We start from the raw sequence: 19608 nt of genomic DNA, 5'->3' as shown, positions 1-19608 counted from the left end.
GGAAAAGAGGAAAAGTAGAAATGACCGAAATATACCTCATCCCATGAAGTGTAACAAAGAGTAGTGCTAAAGTATTCCTTCGGCATTAACACATAGGACACCGAGGACGACAGAAAGAAAATCTTAAGCATCACCTTTTCTTTCTCCTTGCAGCCTGAGGAGAAGGAGGTAATAATTAATGAACCATAAAGCTCCACTCGAGCCTTGGGGCTTGCTGTCACGCCGCAAGGGAAAGGAGGAATATTCAGTCTAACACTGTGAGGGTTTTCTCGGAGGGCTGGGTGGCCTAATGACCACAGGCAGCACCGGCAACGGCACACGGTGCCGGAACGGGGGTAACTGAGCGTTCTGCCGCTGGCTGGAGGCGAGGGGAAACACAACCCCGTCCCGCCCCGTCCCGCCGCGCTTCCCGCAGCCGCCGCCAGAGGATCCCGCCGCCGCGGCAGGAGGCGACGAGGGCGGGACGGGGCTGGCGGGCGGGGGGAAGAGGCGGAGCGGCGCCGGGCGGAGCCGCCGATGCGGGGAAGCCACCTCCGGCCGAGAGGGGAGGGGGCCGGGGGGGGGGGGTCCCCGCGGCGCAGGGCTGCCGGAGGCGAGGCTCCCCGGCCGGGGAGGCGGCGCTGGACGGGGGATCGCCATCGCTCTTCGCAAATCGCCGCCGCTGTGTTTCCCCTCCGGGTGTTAGTGCCACGGTACCATCTGGCCTACTTATGCCGCCCACTCGGGCGGTGGCAGAGGGGAAGGCGGCCCCCGCGCGGCCCGGCCGCCCCCGCCCCAAACCGCTGCCGGCAGAGCATCCCCGGCCAGGGCAGCCGCAGCCCGCTCCGCCCGGGACCGCGGCAGCCGCCGCTGCAGCATCTCCCCAGCAGTTTGCTCTGCCGGGCTCCCCGGCAGGGGCGCCGGGGACGGGCGAGGCTTTTATTTATTCGACTTGAGAGTGTGTGTGTGAATACACACATTTTTCTATATGTGGCCAGGGCGGGGGTAGCCGGCGATGGCGAACCCCCTCTCCGTACGCAGGGCGCGTCCCGTCCTTGGTTTCCAAACGCGCAGGCACTGCGAGCCGGGCCGTGGGTACCGCGACCTCGGAGCCCTAAGTGATGTTTCCCTAAGCACCAGCCTTCAGAAAACCTTCGGGTGCCTGAAAACGCTCTTGGCCGCAGCGAGCTGCCGTGCAGCGGTGCCGGCGGCAGCGCAGAGCCCGGCGCCGCCGGGACTCACCGGCACCGGCGGGAGTTTCTCCCGTAGCTGAGAGGCGGCGGCTTTCCCGCTCGACCCGTCCCGCCTCCCGCACGCCCCACAGCGCCGGTGTTTCTGCAAACTTCACAGCAGCGGATCGGCTTGCTGCTTAACCTGAAGGAATGTGCTCTTTCACACAGCTATTTCTGGTGAAATCCAGGCAACCCCCGAGCTCCCTCCGTCCCTTCCCTTCCCTTTGATATTCCGGCCGTTATTTTCTCAAGGCAGCAGGCGGTCTGGAGTCCACCTGCATTTCTCTGCTGGCGACGGAAAAGAGCACAAGTCTTGTAACAAGTGATTATTAGCAATCCACAGCAACTGCAATTAGCCAAAGTCAACACGAAAGAACTGTTGTATAATCTAGTAAAGAGACGTTTAGGTTAAAAAAAAAATAAAGCCTAAAGTGCATGACTGGGAATTAATTGCCTGGCTCACAGCGGATTTTCCCTAAGCTGTCTCATTCCTTCAATAAATAATTTCGGGAACAGAACTCTCTCCAGCCAACTCTTCTAGGCATCATGTAGGAGTTATTCTAAAAGCAAGATTGCATCTTCCAGCAGAACTTTTTTTATTTTTTTAATGTCATAATTAAATACGACTCCCCCAGAACTTGAAATCATGTCTAAGGCAAAAATCTATGCTTCCGAGATTTCTGATCACAGTAAAACGATCACCTTTAGCAGAGCTTTTTGTTTCCAGATTACCGTCATGTAAGTGAAATTTTGTCATTTCCGATTCTGAAAGCAAAGGGGAATATTCTTATTACCCTGACGGCTGGTGCAAAACTCTGCACACCTGAAGAGAATAAAAATCGCTAAAAATCACATCTGTGCTGTTCTTGGTGGAGTCGAAAGACACATGATGTCCAGACCCAAACTATTTTTGCCTTGAATACACTTGGCTGCTGTCATATTTCCAAGTTCTCACAGCAGAAAATCCTCATTTATTCTAAAGTTCCCAGTGTACACATAAATCCACGTAGCTCGGTCTACTGCATCTCTCTCTTCTCTGTGTATACATTCTACAGGCACACCTTATGCATATATATGTGTAGCCATACATTCGTAAAGAGCATGCAAACTTCTAAATACATACAGCTAGATACAGAAGCATATACAAACACGCTGTGTGGTGTATGTTTGTCTATCTGTCTGTGGAAGACTGTACTGTAGATCCCCCTCTGTAGCCGTACCGATTACATGGATCTGCGTCTATATGTATGTACATCGGGATGCCCGTGGTTCCGACCACTCCGACACCAGAAGCAGCGCCGACCCCTCTCCCTCCGTTTGAAGAGAGCACCTCCAGCGCCCTGGGGGCCCCATTTGGCAAGTGAGTGTGGGGTTTGGGGGTGGGGGCACCCCCCAAAACGCCGGGGGGAAAGCTCCCGCCGGGCGCCGCAGCCCCCTCGGGGGCATCGGGCTGGTGACGGCGGGGAGAAATCCCCGCTGCGGGCTGGCGTCTGACTGCGGCTGGCGAGTTTGCTGCTCCCCCTCTCCCGTGTGTGTGTGTGCGCCCGCCGGGGCGGGGGCAGGGTTCACTTCCCGGCTCCCCCCCTTGCCGGCGAGGCGGGTACCTGTTGGGCAGGGAGCCGGGACGAGGTGCTCCCCGATGCGGGGCGGCCCCCGGCAGCGCTCCGGTGCCGCGCTGCGGGGCTGGCCGCGGGCCAGGCGCTCCGCAGAGGCGGGGGGGCAAGGTGCGCCCCTTCTCCCCCAGCCCCAGCCCGCCCTCCGCCCGGCTCGGCCCACCCCGCCCCGCGGCGCCCGCGGCCCGGCAGGGCCCGGGCTCCGCAGCGCTGTGCACAGCCCGGGGGGCACGGCCAGCGCCAGCCGGGGGAGCGGGAGGAGCCGCGCCGCTGCTCCCGGCAACTGATTGCCAGGAAGGGGGGAAGCGCCGCAGCTCGGTGCCCGCTGAACACCTGTCAGATCGTGGAGCCTGATTTATACCTGGCCCTGGCAGGCTCTCCGCTGGGGATTTCCCCCTCGTCCCACTTTTTTTTTTTTTTTTTTTTTTTCTTTTCGCCTCCCTCCTCCTTTCCCGGAGCAGTTTGAAAGGGGGTATTTTCTTCAGGGTATAAAGCTGAGAATACGGAGGAAGAGACGCTAAGAGCTTCACCTCATTGCCTCATTCTCCCTTTCATGTGAACATCCTGCAACATTTCCTTCATCCTGCCGCACCTCTCACCTGGCCAGCGCTGCCCAGATCATGTCCGCTAAGCTCCTGCCGGTTTTCTTCCTCCTCTCAGTGTTTCACGCCTGGTAAGTCTGCACTCCCCTCGTCTCCCCCCACCCTCTCTCCTCTCCCCTCTCCTCGCACCGGGGCTTGCGGGCTGGAGTCCCGCTCGCCGGAGTTTGCAAAATACTCGGCGCCTGGGAAGGACAGCGGACTCTTCCCTCCCTCCTCCGCGCCGTGCCGGGGCTTTATTCCCAAACGCGGCTTCCCCCGATCCCTCCCCGGGACCGGCCTGGCTCCCCGGACAGCTGCAGCCCCGCTGCCACTGCTGCCGGCGCGACGGCCCCGCCGCTGTCCCTGCCGGCCCCGCCGCTGTCTCTGCTGGCCCCGAGTGAAGCCGGAGGTCGCCCGCGAGGGCTCTGTCCGGCAGAAAGTTTTCCCGCTCCGGCGGCTGCCAGGGTCCGGCTCCCCGCGGGACGGCGGCTGGCGCTGCCCTGGCTCCCCTCACGGCGCGGGGCGGCCGGCAGCCCCGGCTTCCCTCCGCGTCTCACCCTTGGGGACCCCGCGGACGGGGCCGGCGTGAGGAGGGAGAGGGCAGCAGCGGGAAGGGTGAGCCCAGCGGCCGGGACCAGCTGGGGGTGCTGGGGGGTGCCCTGGTGCCTCGGCGGGCGTGGAAGGGGGGCCAAGAGGGGAACGCGTGGCGGGCTGGGCCGTGCCGGGGAACCCCTGGCCCGTGCCTCAGGGGCGGGAAGGGTCTGCTCGGCGGGGCTCCGGTAACGGCAGGTAGCGAGGGGCCAGAGGGGGACAGCCGGTAGCTGCAGCTGTGACCCTTTGGACCAGGGTCGCCTTCCCTCCCGGTGGTTGTCCAGGGTACTAGGAAGGGCTGCCCCCACATAACCCAGGCAAAGGTGTCACCTCAGCCTCCCCCTGTGGGTGTGCTCAGAGGCCCTTCCCTTCCCTTCCCTTCCCTTCCCTTCCCTTCCCTTCCCTTCCCTTCCCTTCCCTTCCCTTCCCTTCCCTTCCCTTCCCTTCCCTTCCCTTCCCTTCCCTTCCCTTCCCCCTGTTCTCCTTTCCAGCAGCCTGCCCCAAACCAGAGTGGCACCTCTCTCCCAAATCCCCACAGGAACTGGAGGCTGCTTCATGCCAGCCCCCAGAGCCAGTCCTGGACACACGTGTTGCAGGAAATAAACGGTTTCCCCACAACCTCTCAGGGTTTTGCAGCCTTCCTCCTTTGCAGTTTATGCACTGCCTCCTCTGTCTCCTCACAGGATCAAAACTAGGGGCCCCTGAGGAGTCTGGGGAAGGTGTGCAGCCTTTCTTCCTCCCCAATTTGAGAATGGTCTGCCATCATCCCGTGCTTGTTTCTGTGGATGGCAGAAATATGCTGGGAATTGGCAGTCACCACTAAGGAAGGCTACAGATGAAAATGCAACCTCAAGTGCCTTCAAGGAGCTTAATTGTGTAGAGGCAAGGAAGGGAAGTGAAATAACAAACTCTTAAGGAAGAAAAAAAACACCTTGGAAAAATGTCTAGTGTATTAGTCTGATCCACTGTGAAACCTCTTTCGCTCTCAATCTTAGTCTAGAAGGTAGGTAGGAGTTTACATGGTTTGGAGGTACTTTCGAGGAAACAAGCTGCTGGAGTGAGAGGATTTAAAAGGTTTGCCAGTGCTTAGACTCTTGTTAGTGATTGGTTTTAAAGAAGCGGCTCTCTGAAATGGGAATCATGATCCTACCTGAACTCAGTTCTCATTTCCACGTGCAGTCTGAATGCCTCCGGTAAAGTTGTGGTGAGTGCAGTAGAAAAGGACGTACGATTTGTGCTCCTTTCCTATCGGCAATTCAGCATCACTGCAGCGTTTCAGCTCTGAAATACCAACCACGTATGTTTGGAGACGGTGCCTCCTTTGAGAATGGTTCTGTAACTGCAGTATTAAAACATAGGGCTTGTCATGAATCTGAGGGAGAAAAAAAAAAAAAAGAAAACCCTCAAAAATGCTCTTGGGATTTTTTAATGTTCATTTGGGTGAATTATACAAAATTTGGGTGAATTATACAAAAAAGATCAAGTTTTTTAAAAAATACAGCTCGCTAACCAGAGAAGGAATGGTTGTCTATTCAAAATTTCCCCTAAGTTTTCTCTACTTTTGTGACTTGGTTATATGAGCTCTCTCTGTAGAAAATCCTTCAGGGGCTAGGTTTCAAAATTATTTTCATATAGAAATTGTACCCAGAGCACTCGCAATTTGTGAGGTCATGTTAAGTGATTCATGGCTAATCCTTAGGGGCGTATTGGCTGTAGAGCAGTTTCAATTAAAAGTTTCATTAAATGCTCAAATGGTGGTCTGCAAGCAAAGTTGAGGGATGATGATGCTCTGTGATTAAATTTTTATACTTGTATTCATTTTTTTTTCCTATTACCATAGAGTGTCTATCAAGTCTTCTGGACATTTGAGATATTTTAAAAGACACAAGTGTCATTTTGGAGAGAAGGAAAGGGAGAGAGAGAAAGGAGGTTGCTCTGATGTGTGTAGTGTATCCCATGAATAAGCAAGGCTGATGCCTCTGATCCTCCATTGCTTTGCACCTTGCATAATTATTGATATTTGTGTAAAAAGGTTGTGAAATGATATCGTATCATCATGGCGATTTCAGGTTGAAGCAACACATGATTACTGCTGTAGGTTCCACCACTGAGGTTATCTTTTCTCCTGGTAACTTCATCCCAGTTTAACTGTCATAGATTTTCTCCAGTGAGACACATCAAACAGATTTGGTTTCTAAGATACCAAAAGATGCATCTTCAAATCAACATTTTACTGTTTATGAACAAAAAGCCACACAAATGAAATTAGTCTTGTGTGAAAATAGCTCTAGCTATGATTTCTGGGCAAACTGTAGTTTCACCACATTTGTATTAGCATACTCTTAAAATAAAAATAATCCATTTATGAAGGAAAGAAGTCGCAACTCTTTCACAGTAGTACTGTGTTTTTTAAAAAATGTCATTAAAACTACAGGGAAATTCAGATTAATTTATGCAATGTATTTGTGTGCTTGTGATAATCCATCTTAAATTCAAGGAGCAAGCTCTTAATTCTAAGCCTTGTAATGCATTACACTCTGAAATTCAGGCACTGAGAATATAATAATTTATTAATAGGATAAAATGATCAGGAAGTATTAAAAGATCTGAATTTTTAATACTCTTATTAACCTTTGTGTGAGAGATGAATCAGTTGTCTCGATGTATTAATAAAATAATACTGCAGATGTTCGCTCTTCATAAGAGTATATTGTAAACTAACTACTCGGACAGGTTGGTTAAAATACAGGATATGAAATACTACTCTGATAACTCTATTAACTCTCAGAGTGTAATTTTTTGAGACACTGGCAGAACACAATTTCTAAACAATTCTCAATCATGACCCATCTACAGATACTCAACAACTGTTAATGGGAACATCCTGTTGCAAAATCAGCCTAAGGCTGGGTAGATGCAAAGCCAAGGGAGATACCTAAAACTTCTTCAGATGAGTGTGGAGATTTACCCAGCATATAAATTCAGATTTTAGTTATGTAAAATAATAACTATTTGTTTGATTTGTTATTCCAGTTCTAGAAAGGTTGAAGAGGATGAATATGAAGATGGAACAACTAACCAAAAATGGGTTTTAGCTCCAAAAACACAAGACACAGATGTGACTCTCATACTAAACAAGCTGCTGAGAGAGTATGACAAAAAGCTACGGCCAGATATTGGAAGTAAGTACTCCTTTCTGCACAAGCATCTATGGGTGCAGAAAAGACGTTATGTTCTATTTTGGTTAGTGTGCACAAATATCTGGGAAAGTGGAGATTAAATTTTTTTTGGCTGAGGTGAATTTCCAAGTCAATATTTAAAAAATGCTAATTCTCATGGGAGGATGTGGTGGTAACTTAGGGTGCTAAACTCTGCTTGCTTGTACAGAGTTTTTGAAGACATATGGAAGGGCTAGCTCTAAAGTATTCAGCAGGTCTTGGGCAGAGTTAGGAACACACTAATCTCTTTTGTCATCTAATCCATGCATATGAAAAACTCAGGCTTCTCAGCAATCAAAACCCCAGCATATTGAAAACAAAAAGTAGGACACGGCAAGAGAAGAATATGCGTCTACTCCCTTCAAAAGATGTGATCACAAAAGTTATGTTACTTAATGCTGAGAAGGTGGCACTAGGATTTGATTGTGCATAGGGGAACTCTAGAGATTTTCTTTCCCAAACAAGCAGACATCTTATCTCCAAAAGAAATCTGATAGAATGGACGTGTCCTGTGGGCAGTACTACTACATACAGGTATAATATTTACATAAGAGCCAGTAAATACCCGCATATAACCATTTGGAGCTATTTTATTTTCTTTTGTTTGTTTGTTTGGGGTTTTTGTGTGTTTTTTTTTTAATTTGTATAATGAGGTTGTGTGTTTCAAACCAGTATTTTTTTTACATTTTGTGGTTATGCCCTGTTTGCCTTGTTTGCATCCTTAGATCAGAATGGCTATAGCACAACTGCTGTTCTGTTTGTTCACAGTAAGTTTGTATGACAGAAATCAGAGACAATTTGTCATTTACATTTATTGCACCTTGTATATACTTCAGAATGAACTGGGAATGGGGAAAGCTCAAAACAACCACACAATATAATTTACTTTTCCTAAATTTTTGCAGAGATTAGAGGGAGAATTCCTACCACTGATTATAGGTGAAACTACCATTTGCTGATGACACGTGTATTGATATACTTTCTAGGTCATCCCTTTGGGTGAGTTTAGAGGGAAGTAAGACCCATCTGTATGTATTCACCATTATAATTATTAATGTCTCATAGCTACACATTAGTACAACAGTTCCAGAAAAAAAACTATGCTGTGGTATGAAAGAAAGTTTTTGTGGTTTGGTGGTTTTTTTGGTTTTTTTTCATAGCTATTACTTTTCCATAGTATTTACAAAGATCATATTTGATAGCTGTGTCTGTTTTTAACAGAGTGACATTTATCTCTCTCTCTCTACTTTGTCATACTGGATTTAGCTGATCTTTAATATCTGAGGGAGAAGTGCTTTAATGCGGTTCCCCACCCATATCAACATCTGGAAGACATTCTCAGACAATTTTTTTATTTTACTTTGTAGACCCTGTCCTCAGATCACTGACTTCAGGCAGAGTAAATTATGTTATGACTATATGGGGCAAAGTAATCATTCAAAGTCCCCATGTCAGTTGCCATAAAATCAGTAGAGGTCAGACATATCCTACAGCACTGGAAAATCATTGTTGCCAGAATAATTCCTTTTGTCTCTCCAAAAACTTTCATAAATCCTGTTTTAGAGAAAGGAGTTAAATTACACAGCTCCTCATATATCGTACCAAATAGAGATTTTACAGTTCTCAACTACATCTATCTATTTATATCAAGCATCTCAGTCCTAGGCCATTTTTCTTTTTGATAGGAATCTGGCTATTACAGAACTTGAGCTGAGTGTTGTTCAGACCTCTGCTTCCTTCCCTGGTCCCTCTTCCCTCCTCTCCTACCTTTGATGCAGATAAATAACATTGCCCTTTTGAAGCTGAGGAGCTGCTGCATTTGTCAAGGAGAGCACCAGGGGAATGTTAGAGAATCAAGCATTATATGTAACTTCCCCGAATTGCTGGCTGATGCCTCACACACGCACATCTTCCTTTCCATCTGGGAGAAGGTTATCCTCCAAACTAGATGGTTGGCTTGTCCTGGCATCTGAACTGTGTTCCTGCCCTGAAGGTCCCAGTATTAATACAAGTCAGTTAAAGCATAATACATATCAGTTAAAGCACTAGGAAAAAAAGTAGTGGACCAGGTAACATAGAGCATACGATAAGAAAATGTATGTTTTGGAATTTATAGAAAGCATGGAATGAACCAGTGGAAGAGGAGAGAAGTAATTCTCAGAATCAAGCAGAAGGGCAGACAATAAGAGATGGTGAGGATAAATAAATAAATAAATAAATAAAATCCCAGACTAACATGCAGTCAGCTACTCATTAGGGCCTTTACATTTGTGCAGAGCTGCCTGTAAGCAAATCAGCTGTCCCACAGCACAGGGGACACCCACCGGTTCATGCTACATCGCTCTTCACTCTGTTTTCCAATCCTTTATTGCAAAGCTAGTATTTCTAACAGTGGATAACTTTAGCAATGCTCCTGAAGAAATTTTCTTCTCTCTGAATGCAGTCAGAAAAGCCTAGAAAAATACCGACTTCTTGGCACTTTCAGAGTTTAGGATTGCGATTTTCAGGTCACTTGGGAACACACTTTTGCAAGCCAAAGCCCACGGGGAGAAGGAGAAGACTGTGACAAATAGAAGGTTTTAAAGTGCATGCTGGCCCAGGCGGTTGACTTTTCTATCCTCTTCCATCCTTCCCAGGGCAGCTGATGTTTCGGCTAGCTCAGGTATGTCCAGGTACTACCTGGCACTGTACAGGCAGATTCTGAGTGGCCACTTGCTGTACTATGGGCACTGAGTACTTCAGAAATCACATTACCTCCAGATCAGGAGTATATCCATTGGTGAATGAACTCCTGTGAACAGACACTCAGCCACCCTCCTTCCTCCTCCCCTGTCCGGCCCATCTAAACCACTGTAAAGAGTGTGTAGGTCAATGCTAAGATGTGAGGCCAGGATTTGCTCTTTCCTTTCTTTTTTTCTTATGCTGGCCTATACTTGACCTAGGCTTTCATGTAAATGACTGTCAGTCAAATCACATGCTCAATCTACACTCTGCAGTACAGGCATCACCTGAAAGGTTCCAAGACAGGATTTTGAGAGTGTATTGAACAACCTAAGTATTAGGCAGAATAGTTACCTATGAAGGCTATCAGCAACCTAACACCTTAACAGGACCTGTCTAGCTAAAAGGGGCCTTTGGTCACAAAGCAGTGTTCTACCAGCAGGGGAATGTCTGACTGCATCCCCTGTGGCCACACACTTGGCAGAGTTCTTGTCTCCATAAATCTCACAGCTTGTGTGGGTTTTCATTTTAATGGTGGCATCTGGCAGTTTGCCATTATACCACAGAACATACATGCCGTTTGGAATTAGAAAAAAAAAAGAATAGAAAGCACCTCACACTGAACAGCTTATACTGATTAGATCAAAAAGAAAAGCGTTTTACAGAGACAAAGCATCTTTCCCACCCACTTTTTACCAGCTACAATTATAGGGCTGATAATCCTGGGTCTGTTACATGGTATAAAAAGTGCCAGTCCCAGATGACAAGTAAACCCCTTCTGAACTATGAAGGTCTTAAAATCTCTTCCATCGGCAGGTACTTTGGAGTTTGTTTCAAAGTCTTTTGAAGTGGAGACCTGTTCAACGGATACACAACATTTTCTAAGTGCAGTAAGTCTTACTATCCTGCAAGAGTGGTTTTTCCCCCCTATGTCACACTGGCTTAAGTCCTAACTTTTAGTAGGACTAAGTTCTGGCCCTGAAATTTTACTTCCTCTTTATTAATAAAATGAGAACAGAAATAATAGGCAAACCAACAGGCCACAGGGTAGAATGATGATAATTACAGCTAGAAAAATCCCAGTCTTACTTAGGTTCTATTAATAAACCATTTTTTTGCCATTGCTCTATTTTTGATTAACTGATTTAAAATTTAAGTTTAAAAAAAAGTGAAGCAAACCACAGGTAAATTAAATAGCACATGACAAAACATATTTCCTTCAAAGTCAGTTTACTTTAATGAAACCTTACCTGTCACCTTCCTTTACGGATAGCTTAGTCCACAATGGAGTCCTGGAAATTAAAAGTTACCTTTATTACCCTACATTTTTTCGTGTTGTCTTCATATGGAATATAGGTTGCCTTAAACAGACAGAAAGTTTGTAACAGAGTATTCTTCCAATGTGAAAGTTTTGCCAATCACATTCCTTGAGTGAGCTTTACATGTGGAATATAATATGCTATCTTTTTCTTTCATTGTGAAAGTTACCTTACCCATCAAAAAAGTTAGTGTGTGAGAGGTTTCTGAAATGTGACACTAGTAGTGGGAGGAAAAAAAATCTCACCCTAGACCAGGCTCAGAGCTGCAGTACTCATTTAGAGCGTGAGGACCATTACGTCTTAAGTAATGCCTTTCAGTAGCTGGTTTGCTTACCTCAAAGAAAAGATCTTTTTGCCTCTTGTTCATTAAGAAGCAATAACTAATGCAGGTCAAAATTTCAGTGATGACAAGGCAATAGTAATGTTAAGACCAGTTCATAAGCTGAGCTAAACTCCAAGCTTCCCTCTTTATCTCAACCTGCTAATGGGAAAGAAAACATGTTATTTCACCAGTGATTTTTAGAGAACAAAACCGTTCCCTCACCATCTCTAACAAGCAGTTACCTCAGCACTCTAATTTAAGTGCAAATGATATTCTAAAACACACATCCTGCAGTCTGACCAGCTGCTCTCCCGCCTTCCTGTGATCACCTACCCTTTTCCCCAGCTCCTTGAAATACCTTCCCCAGAACACAACAGGACTAGAATAAGGAGTTACACACACTTGATAGGTACAGACATTCCACTACCTTTCCCCATGGTGTTCCTAATGTGAGCAAGTGGTGTAGGAAAGTGATGAGTTTCTGGTTTAGCATTTTTAAAAAATGCCCAAAAAATCATAGAAAAAAATCATAGAAAGTATTTCCCCTGCATTTCAGGCTGTTCCAATGATCTTTGCAGTTATTTATACTCTGCTAGGGAAAGTTTAATACTTTCAGTTAATTTCTATTTCAGAGGCTGGAGCAAAATAATGCTGGTAAGAGAAAAGCCAACTAGAAGGGACTATACTCTAGTGTACTCAAACTATCCAGGGAAACTGAAAGTAGAGTGTGATCATAAGTATTAGAAATTAAGTTAAATAAGATAAAAACCCAAATCATGGAATAGAAAGTTACAAGACAGAACTTCCTGTGCGTGAGAGTTACTTAGCTGACAGCAAGTATTTCAACTGATACTTCATATAATGGTCAGCCAGGACTGAGAAGATTTAATTCGATTTTTAATGCAATAGAAGTCATGTATAAATGTGGTAGTTTATCATATTAATTTATTTTTCCTATACTTTCTAGCACTTGATTTCTAAGCTGCATACGTTCTTACTTTGTTGAAAAAAAAAGTCAAGCTGACATCAAATCAGACTTGAGGCAAGAGCACTATGGAGAGACAGAACAAACATGAATAATACTGGTTTTACTGGTATTATTCACTGAAAGGGTAGAAAAAAGTAGTAGGATAATTTGTATTGCATGTTTACATCCTTTGTTTCTCAAATGTATCACTATATTAGGGAAGGCTCTGAATTGCACATGTTGAAGAAAGCTTGTCAGCTTGTGTTCTGAGGTGCTTTCACCACTAATACCTGCTTTTCCCTCTTTGATTATACTGCAGTAAGATTCCTTGTGGATCCTCTAGATACTTGTACAGCCTCTGGTGGTCCCCTGTATTTATTGTGTATTTATAAGCCCAAATAAGTTCACTGAAATCTGAAGATGAGGAGGGGGTGTTGTCCTCTATGTCAATGACTAGCATGGAGCTCCGCCTGCGGATGCATGAAGAGCTGAATGAGAGCTTAGGGGTCAGGATTAAAGGGAGGGCAGGAACAGGGGACACTATAGTGGGAGTCTGCTACAGGCCACCTGACAAGGAAGACTGGGCGGATGAGGCCCTCTATAGACGGACAGGAGCAGCCTCACATTCACAAGCCCTGGTCCTCATGAGGGATGTCAACCACCCTGATATCTGTTGGAGGGACAGCACAGCAGGGCATAAGCAATCCAGGACGTTCCTGGAATGCGTTGATGATAACTTCCTTCTCCAAGTGACAGAGGAGCCAAGGAGGAGAGGTGCCATGCTGGACCTTGTTCTCACCAGCAAGGAGGGGCTGATGGGGAATGTGAAGCTCAAGGGCAGCTTCGGCTGCAGTGACCATGAAATGGTGGAGTTCAAGATCCTCACTCAGGGCAGCGAGGAGGGCACACAGCAAGCTCACTACCCTGGACTTCAGGAGAGCAGCCTTTGGCCTCTTCAGGGACCTGCTTGGTAGAGTACCATGGCACAAAGCCCTGGAGGGAAGAGGGGCCCAAGACAGCTGGCTAATATTCAAGGGTCACCTCCTCCAAGCTCAGGAGTGATGCATCCCAACAAAGAAAAAGTCAGGCAAAAACGCCAGGAGGCCTGCATGGATGAACAAGGAGCTCCTGGGCAAACTCAAACAGAAAAAGGAAGCCTACAGAGGGTGGAAGCAAGGACAGGTAGCCTGGGAGGAATACAGAGAAACTGCCTGAGCAGCCAGGGATCAGGTTAGGAAAGCTAAAGCCCTGATAGAATTAAATGGGGCCAGGGATGTCAAGGACAACAAGAAAAGCTTCTATAGGTACGTCAGAGATAAAAGGCAGGCTAGGGAAAATGTGGGCCCTCTCTGGAATGAAATGAGAGACCTGGTTACCCAGGATATGGAGAATGCTGAGGTACTCAATGACTTTTTTGCCTCAGTCTTCACCAGCAAGTGCTCTAGCCACACCACCCAAGTGGCAAAAGGCAAAGGCGGGGACTGGAGAATGAAGACCCACCCACTGTAGGAGAAGATCAGGTTCGAGAATATCTAAGGAACCTGAAGGTGCACAAGTCCATGAGACCTGATGAGATGTGTCCGTGGGTCCTGAGGGAACTGGTGGATGAAGTTGCTAAGCAATCCATTGTATTTGAGACGTCGTGTCAGTCGGGCGAAGTTCCCACTGACTGGAAAATGGGAAACATAACCCCCATTTTTAAAAAGGGAAAAAAGGAAGATCCAGGGAACTACAGGCTGGTCAGGCCCTGTCCTATGCCTGGCAAGATCATGGAGCAGATCCTCCTGGAAACTATGCTCAGGCACATGGAAAATAAGGAGGTGATTGGTGACAGCCAACATGGCTTCACCAAGGGCAAATCATGCCTGACAAACTTGGTGGCCTTCTGTGATGGGGTTGCAGTGTTGATGGATAAGGGAAGTGCAACTGATGTCATCTACCTGTCTTGTGCAAGGCATTTGACACTGTCTCACACGACACCCTTGTCTCTAAATTGGAGAGATATGGATTCGATAGATGGACCACTCGGTGGATAAGGAATTGGTTGGATGGTCATAAAGAGTTGTGGTCAATGGCTCAATGTCCAAGTGGAGACCAGTGATGAGTGACATTCCTCAGAGGTCGCTACTGGGACCAGCACTATTTAGCATCTTTGTCGGCAACATGGACAGTGTGATCGAGTGCACCCTCGGCAAGTTTTCCAACGACACCAAGCTGTGTGGTGTGGTTGACACGCTGGAGGGAAGGGATGCCATCCAGAGGGACCTTGACAGGCTTGAGAGGTGGGCCCGTGCAAACCGCATGAAGTTCAACAAGGCCAAGTGCAAGGTCCTGCACGTGAGTCGGTGCAATCCCAAGCAAAACTATAGGTTGGGTGGAGAATGGATTGAGACCAGCCCTGAGGAGAAGGACTTGGGGGTGTTGGTTGATGAAAGGCTCAACGTGAAATGGCAACGTGCGCTTGCAGCCCAGAAAGCCAACCATGTCCTGGGCTGCATCAAAAGAAGTGTGACCAGCAGGTCAAGGGAGGTGATCCTGCCCCTCTACTCTACTCTCATGAGACCCCACCTGGAGTACTGCGTCCAGCTCTAGGGTCCTCAGTGTAAGACATGGACCTGTTGGAGAGCGTCCAGAGCAGTGCCACAAAGATGATCAGAGGGCTGGAGAACCTCTGACAGGCTGAGAGAATTGGGGTTGTTCAGCCTGGAGAAGAGAAGGCTCTGGGGAGACCTTAGAGCAGCCTTCCAGTGCCTGAAGGGGACCTACAAGAAAGCTGGAGAGGGACTGTTTACAAGGGCAAGTAGTGACAGGACAAGGGGTAATGGTTTTAAGCTAAAAGCGGGTAGATTTAGATTAGACGTAAGGAAAAAATTCTTCACTATAAGGGTGGTGAGACACTGGAACAGGTTGCCCAGAGAAGCTGTGGATGCCCCCATCCCTGGAAGTGTTCAAGGCCAGGTTGGATGGGGCTTTGGGCAACCTGGTCTAGTGGAGGGTGTCCCTGCCCATGGCAGGGGGGTTGGAACTAGGTGATCTTTGAGGTCCCTTCCAATCCAAACCGTTCTATGCTTCTATGTATATATGCCCCCTAATTTAATGCCTATATACCTTCTGACTCTGACAGTTCTAGCTGTCTTGAGAGTACAACTGTTTTTCTTTGCTCCGCAGCTATCTTTATAACCATTAGGCAAATTTCTGAAGATGAGAGCAGTATCACAAACAGCTGTGCAACTCAGTACCTTAAGTAGGTTTGTGCAAGTGTAGCTGGTAGAAATATGTAGGCTTGTTGTGTTGGCAAACACAGAAGAGTACGTTCTGGCTGACATGCTTTACTGTATTGGCTTGGCAGGGTTTAACAGCTGTTCTCTTTTAAAGCAGTTAAAAGTTCTCTCTAAGAAATTTAAGCAGTTCTTCAGTGTATGCGAGGAGCAGATCTATTGGGTGAGTGGGCACAACATTTATTCTGTTGCTTGTAAAAGATGTGCATTTTCAAGCACAATCCTAATGAAAACCTTGAGCTCTGAAACTGTATCACAACCTTTCTTCTGTCTGACCTGCCTTCCTAGCAGGCCACAGAGAAATGAACCCTGAAGTGCACCACAGGCTCTTACCACTGTGACTGTCAAGTTATTTTTGCTAGCTGCTGATTGCTACACCTGATACTTTTTAAATTAGCTCCAGCAAGGTTTCCCTGTATGTGGTGACAGAGGGTTGCTTATTGCTTCACAGATCAAAATGTTTCCCAGATCATAGTGCAGAGAAAGCTGTAAACTGTCATGCAAGGTCAAATTACTACTTTCTGCTGTAAGTCTTTTTTTTCTTTGTGCTAGCCTGCGAGAGGCAATGACAGACATAACAGGAAGTAGTGAGAGAGGCAGTTGTCACTTAGAGATTGATTACAGACAGTTGTACCTGGAGAGCTAACCAGTGTGTAAAGCTACTACACAATGGGAAGGAGAGAGGGAGTAACTTCCGTTGGTATTATGGCAGCACTCAGGAGGGAAAAGCCCTAGTCCTGGATCCAACTTCTGTCGTACTGGGAACTGAAGGCGATTGTGGAGATTAGTCTAATTTAGGTTTATATGGAAGAAGAAACTTGAATAACACATTAGTGAGGATGCGGAGTGCTGTGGTTAAGACTCAGCTAGAAAACAGGGCTGAATATCGTAAGAGCTCAGGAGCTGAAAAAGATCATAAGAAAAAAATCAGAAATGTTTTAACTGTTCTCATTGATGCTTCCCTTTCTCTCTCTCTTTTGTTTTGGTTTTTTTTGGAAAGGAAAGTGGATTGTATTTATTTCAGAAAACTTTTGTTCTGATTCAGCCACCAAACTAGAAACCCATTAACTGTCCATTTCCATAAGTAAGACAGTAAATATGAAGAATATTTTAGTGCCAGTCATCTCCCACACACTATGTATATGCACACCTATGTGAGGAGAGGAATATTCCTGAGGAATAGGTTGCTATTCAATGCAAACAAGAACAATCTTTGTTCTAGGTGGGAGGATAGAAAAGATTTGTTGATTTTCTGCAGGAGTTCTAATTATCTAGCATCTTCAGTAATTGATGCTTTCTTCTGCAGACTTTGCTATGAACATTTCTGGAATATTAATAGCAAGGCTAATAAGTGGGGCCACTCCAAAGACCCAGTTTTAGATTTTGAAAACTGTGATCCATGTTTGAGTTTTAAAACATGTCATAATTAAATAGGTTCGTTGCACCTAATGCTCGTCTGGTGCCAGTATAGTGCATCAAAAATAGGCTCTTTCAAAATCCAGCATGGGAACATTTCTGATTATTTCTGGCTATCGACAGTGATTTTTTCCATGCCTACATTCTGCTTTTCTAATCGCTTAACCATGGAGCTGAGTGAAGGGGAATTTCTGACTTTGTTTTCTGACCTGGTTTGGTTCACAGTTTCTCAACTGTCAGGGGAAACACCCTACTTTTTAATCATCCTTCTCTCAGGTAAAACTCTTAATGTGTCATACTAAAAGAATACGTGGATAAATTCTATCTCAATTTGGTGACCCTGAAGCCCTCCAATTTAATGTTTTTGCTAAAAAAAAAAAGAGAATGCGACTTCATTTTTTTGATTATTAAACAGGTTTGATTTTTATTTTTGATTTTTTTGTTTCATTTTTTTTAACACCTAATTTAAATCAAATAACAGAAAGCAGCACTTTAATTTGAAGCTTACAGTACTTCAATATATAGAAATATTTCAGTATTCAAGTACTTTGTTTTTCTGAAACTAATCTCATAATTTAACCCAAATAATACAGTTCTTTGCAGATAAAACTGCTCTTTTGTCTCATTTCTAAGGAGCTGCTTGTATCTTTGCAATATTATGCCTTGCATGTAGTCTGTTTGGTTGACAAAGATGTACTACTTTTGTGTTGGAGAGAGGCCTTTTACCTGAGTACTTAGCAGCAATGTCCCTTACAATACAACCTTCTCTCTGTGAATGTGAATAATTAATTTACAGAGGTAACTCTTATTTAGAGTTTTATTTCCTAACAGTGCTTACTTGCTGAAATGGCTTGATACAAACTCACACTGAATCTAAACTGTCAGATCCAAAACTATATGTAGCAGCTGCTAGTTCTTATTTTCTCTTCTTTTCCATAACTTCACCTATGAAATCTGAGAGGAGCTTGGGAGTATAGCATACACACTTTTGGGACACTACGGATTGAAAGTTAGGTAAGAGTCAGGAATTAATTACATAAGAAAATACCTTTCTTGTCTCTCCTTCCTTCTGCGATTATCTAGACTATGCTGGCTCTTCCAAGTGTAGAAGTGTATTTAAAAGTCTTTTTTTTTTTTTTTTTCTTTTTAATTAAAGAGAGTTCTGAGCAAGTATTTGTAAATTGGGCAGGTGTACAGTGCTATGGTTGCCATTCTAAGGTTGTGGCACAAACTAATAAATTATTGTCGTCTTTAAACATGGAAAATTTTCTGCACATGTTATTTGTGGCAATTACATGGTTTTCTTATGACTGCTATTGTTCATCCAGACCTTGGTAGCTAGCTTGCTAGACTTTGCAGGAACAAATTCTATTATTGTTTAGTCTAATGATATCACATAGGAACTCCCCTTTCCTGTGAATATAAGTGAAGTAAAAATGGAAAGTTTAGGGACTGATTGTAAAATCAGCCTAACCATTAAGAACTACAGTTTTTATTCCCAAACAACATAATACCGGAAAAAATACAGCTTGTGCATTAGGGAAAAGTAAATGAAGAATAAAAGTGCTGAAGGTTGATTGATGGTGATGGTGGAATATGAAGAATAAAAGTAATTTGTAGTTAATTGAGGGAGTCTGTTTATGTGCATGCTGTCATTCACACTCCTGGGCAGAATGGCAATAACACCTAGCAGGTGAATAAAATACCCTGTTCAGAAGACTGTGTTCTCATCCTGGCATTGCTGTCATCCAAACTTTCTTTGAAGTCTGCACCAAATTTTCGATTATCCTTTTGCAGTCCCATTTTGGTATTTTGATCCTAAAACATAGGGATGACAGTTCTGTCAGAGTTTCTCTGGCTGTAGCTAGTGGAGGGCTTTGACCTCTATCTGTTGCTCAAGCCCATTCTCTTCTATGCAGGAAGAATAGGTCTTTTTTATTTTTCTCACTGAGACCTTTGTAGAATCATAGAATAGAATCATAGAATCACTTAGGTTGGAAAAGACCTTTAAGATCATCCAGTCCAACCATTAACCTAACAATGCCAAGTCCACCACTAAACCATGTCCCTAAGTGCCACATCTACACGTCTTTTAAATACTTCCAGGGATGGTGACTCAACACTTCCTGTTACTATATCTTTCTTCAAATGTGGTAATTTGTCCTGAAATATAGAAGTTTTAGCTGACCACAGTTATCCCTGAGAAGTGACTTGTTAGCATAGCAGTTCGTTTTACAGGAACAAACAGGTAGTCAGATGTTGCCTATAAAGTCATGTAGGAAAATATTAATAGTCATCATCACCAACGCAAAGTAAACAGTAACACTTTAATCACTACTACTACAGTTACCGATAACTGTGTAATGATTTA

The 19608-nt window shown here is 45.3% G+C and overlaps 1 protein-coding gene across 3 annotated transcripts in view; it reads left to right on the top strand.

The window, feature by feature from the left end:
* Positions 1 to 2458: 2458 nt before the first annotated feature.
* Positions 2459 to 19608, top strand: part of GABRG3 (gamma-aminobutyric acid type A receptor subunit gamma3) — a 345623-nt gene continuing 328473 nt past the window's right edge. Inside the window, exons 1-3 of one of the 3 annotated variants that reach the window (XM_054812989.1) lie at positions 2459 to 2571; positions 3432 to 3497; positions 7030 to 7178. In XM_054812989.1, coding sequence (XP_054668964.1) covers positions 2459 to 2571; positions 3432 to 3497; positions 7030 to 7178 — 328 coding nt within the window. Of the gene's footprint in view, positions 2572 to 2841; positions 3498 to 7029; positions 7179 to 9348; positions 9407 to 10751; positions 10826 to 19608 lie in introns of those variants that run through there. The other 2 variants (XM_054812986.1, XM_054812987.1) reach the window with 2 other exon arrangements.

The sequence above is a fragment of the Grus americana genome, chromosome 1, assembly GCF_028858705.1.
Source record: "Grus americana isolate bGruAme1 chromosome 1, bGruAme1.mat, whole genome shotgun sequence".
In the NCBI taxonomy this organism is placed as follows: Eukaryota; Metazoa; Chordata; class Aves; order Gruiformes; family Gruidae; genus Grus; species Grus americana.
Note: the sequence above shows the minus strand (reverse complement) of the source record. Positions and strands in the feature narration are given on the sequence as shown.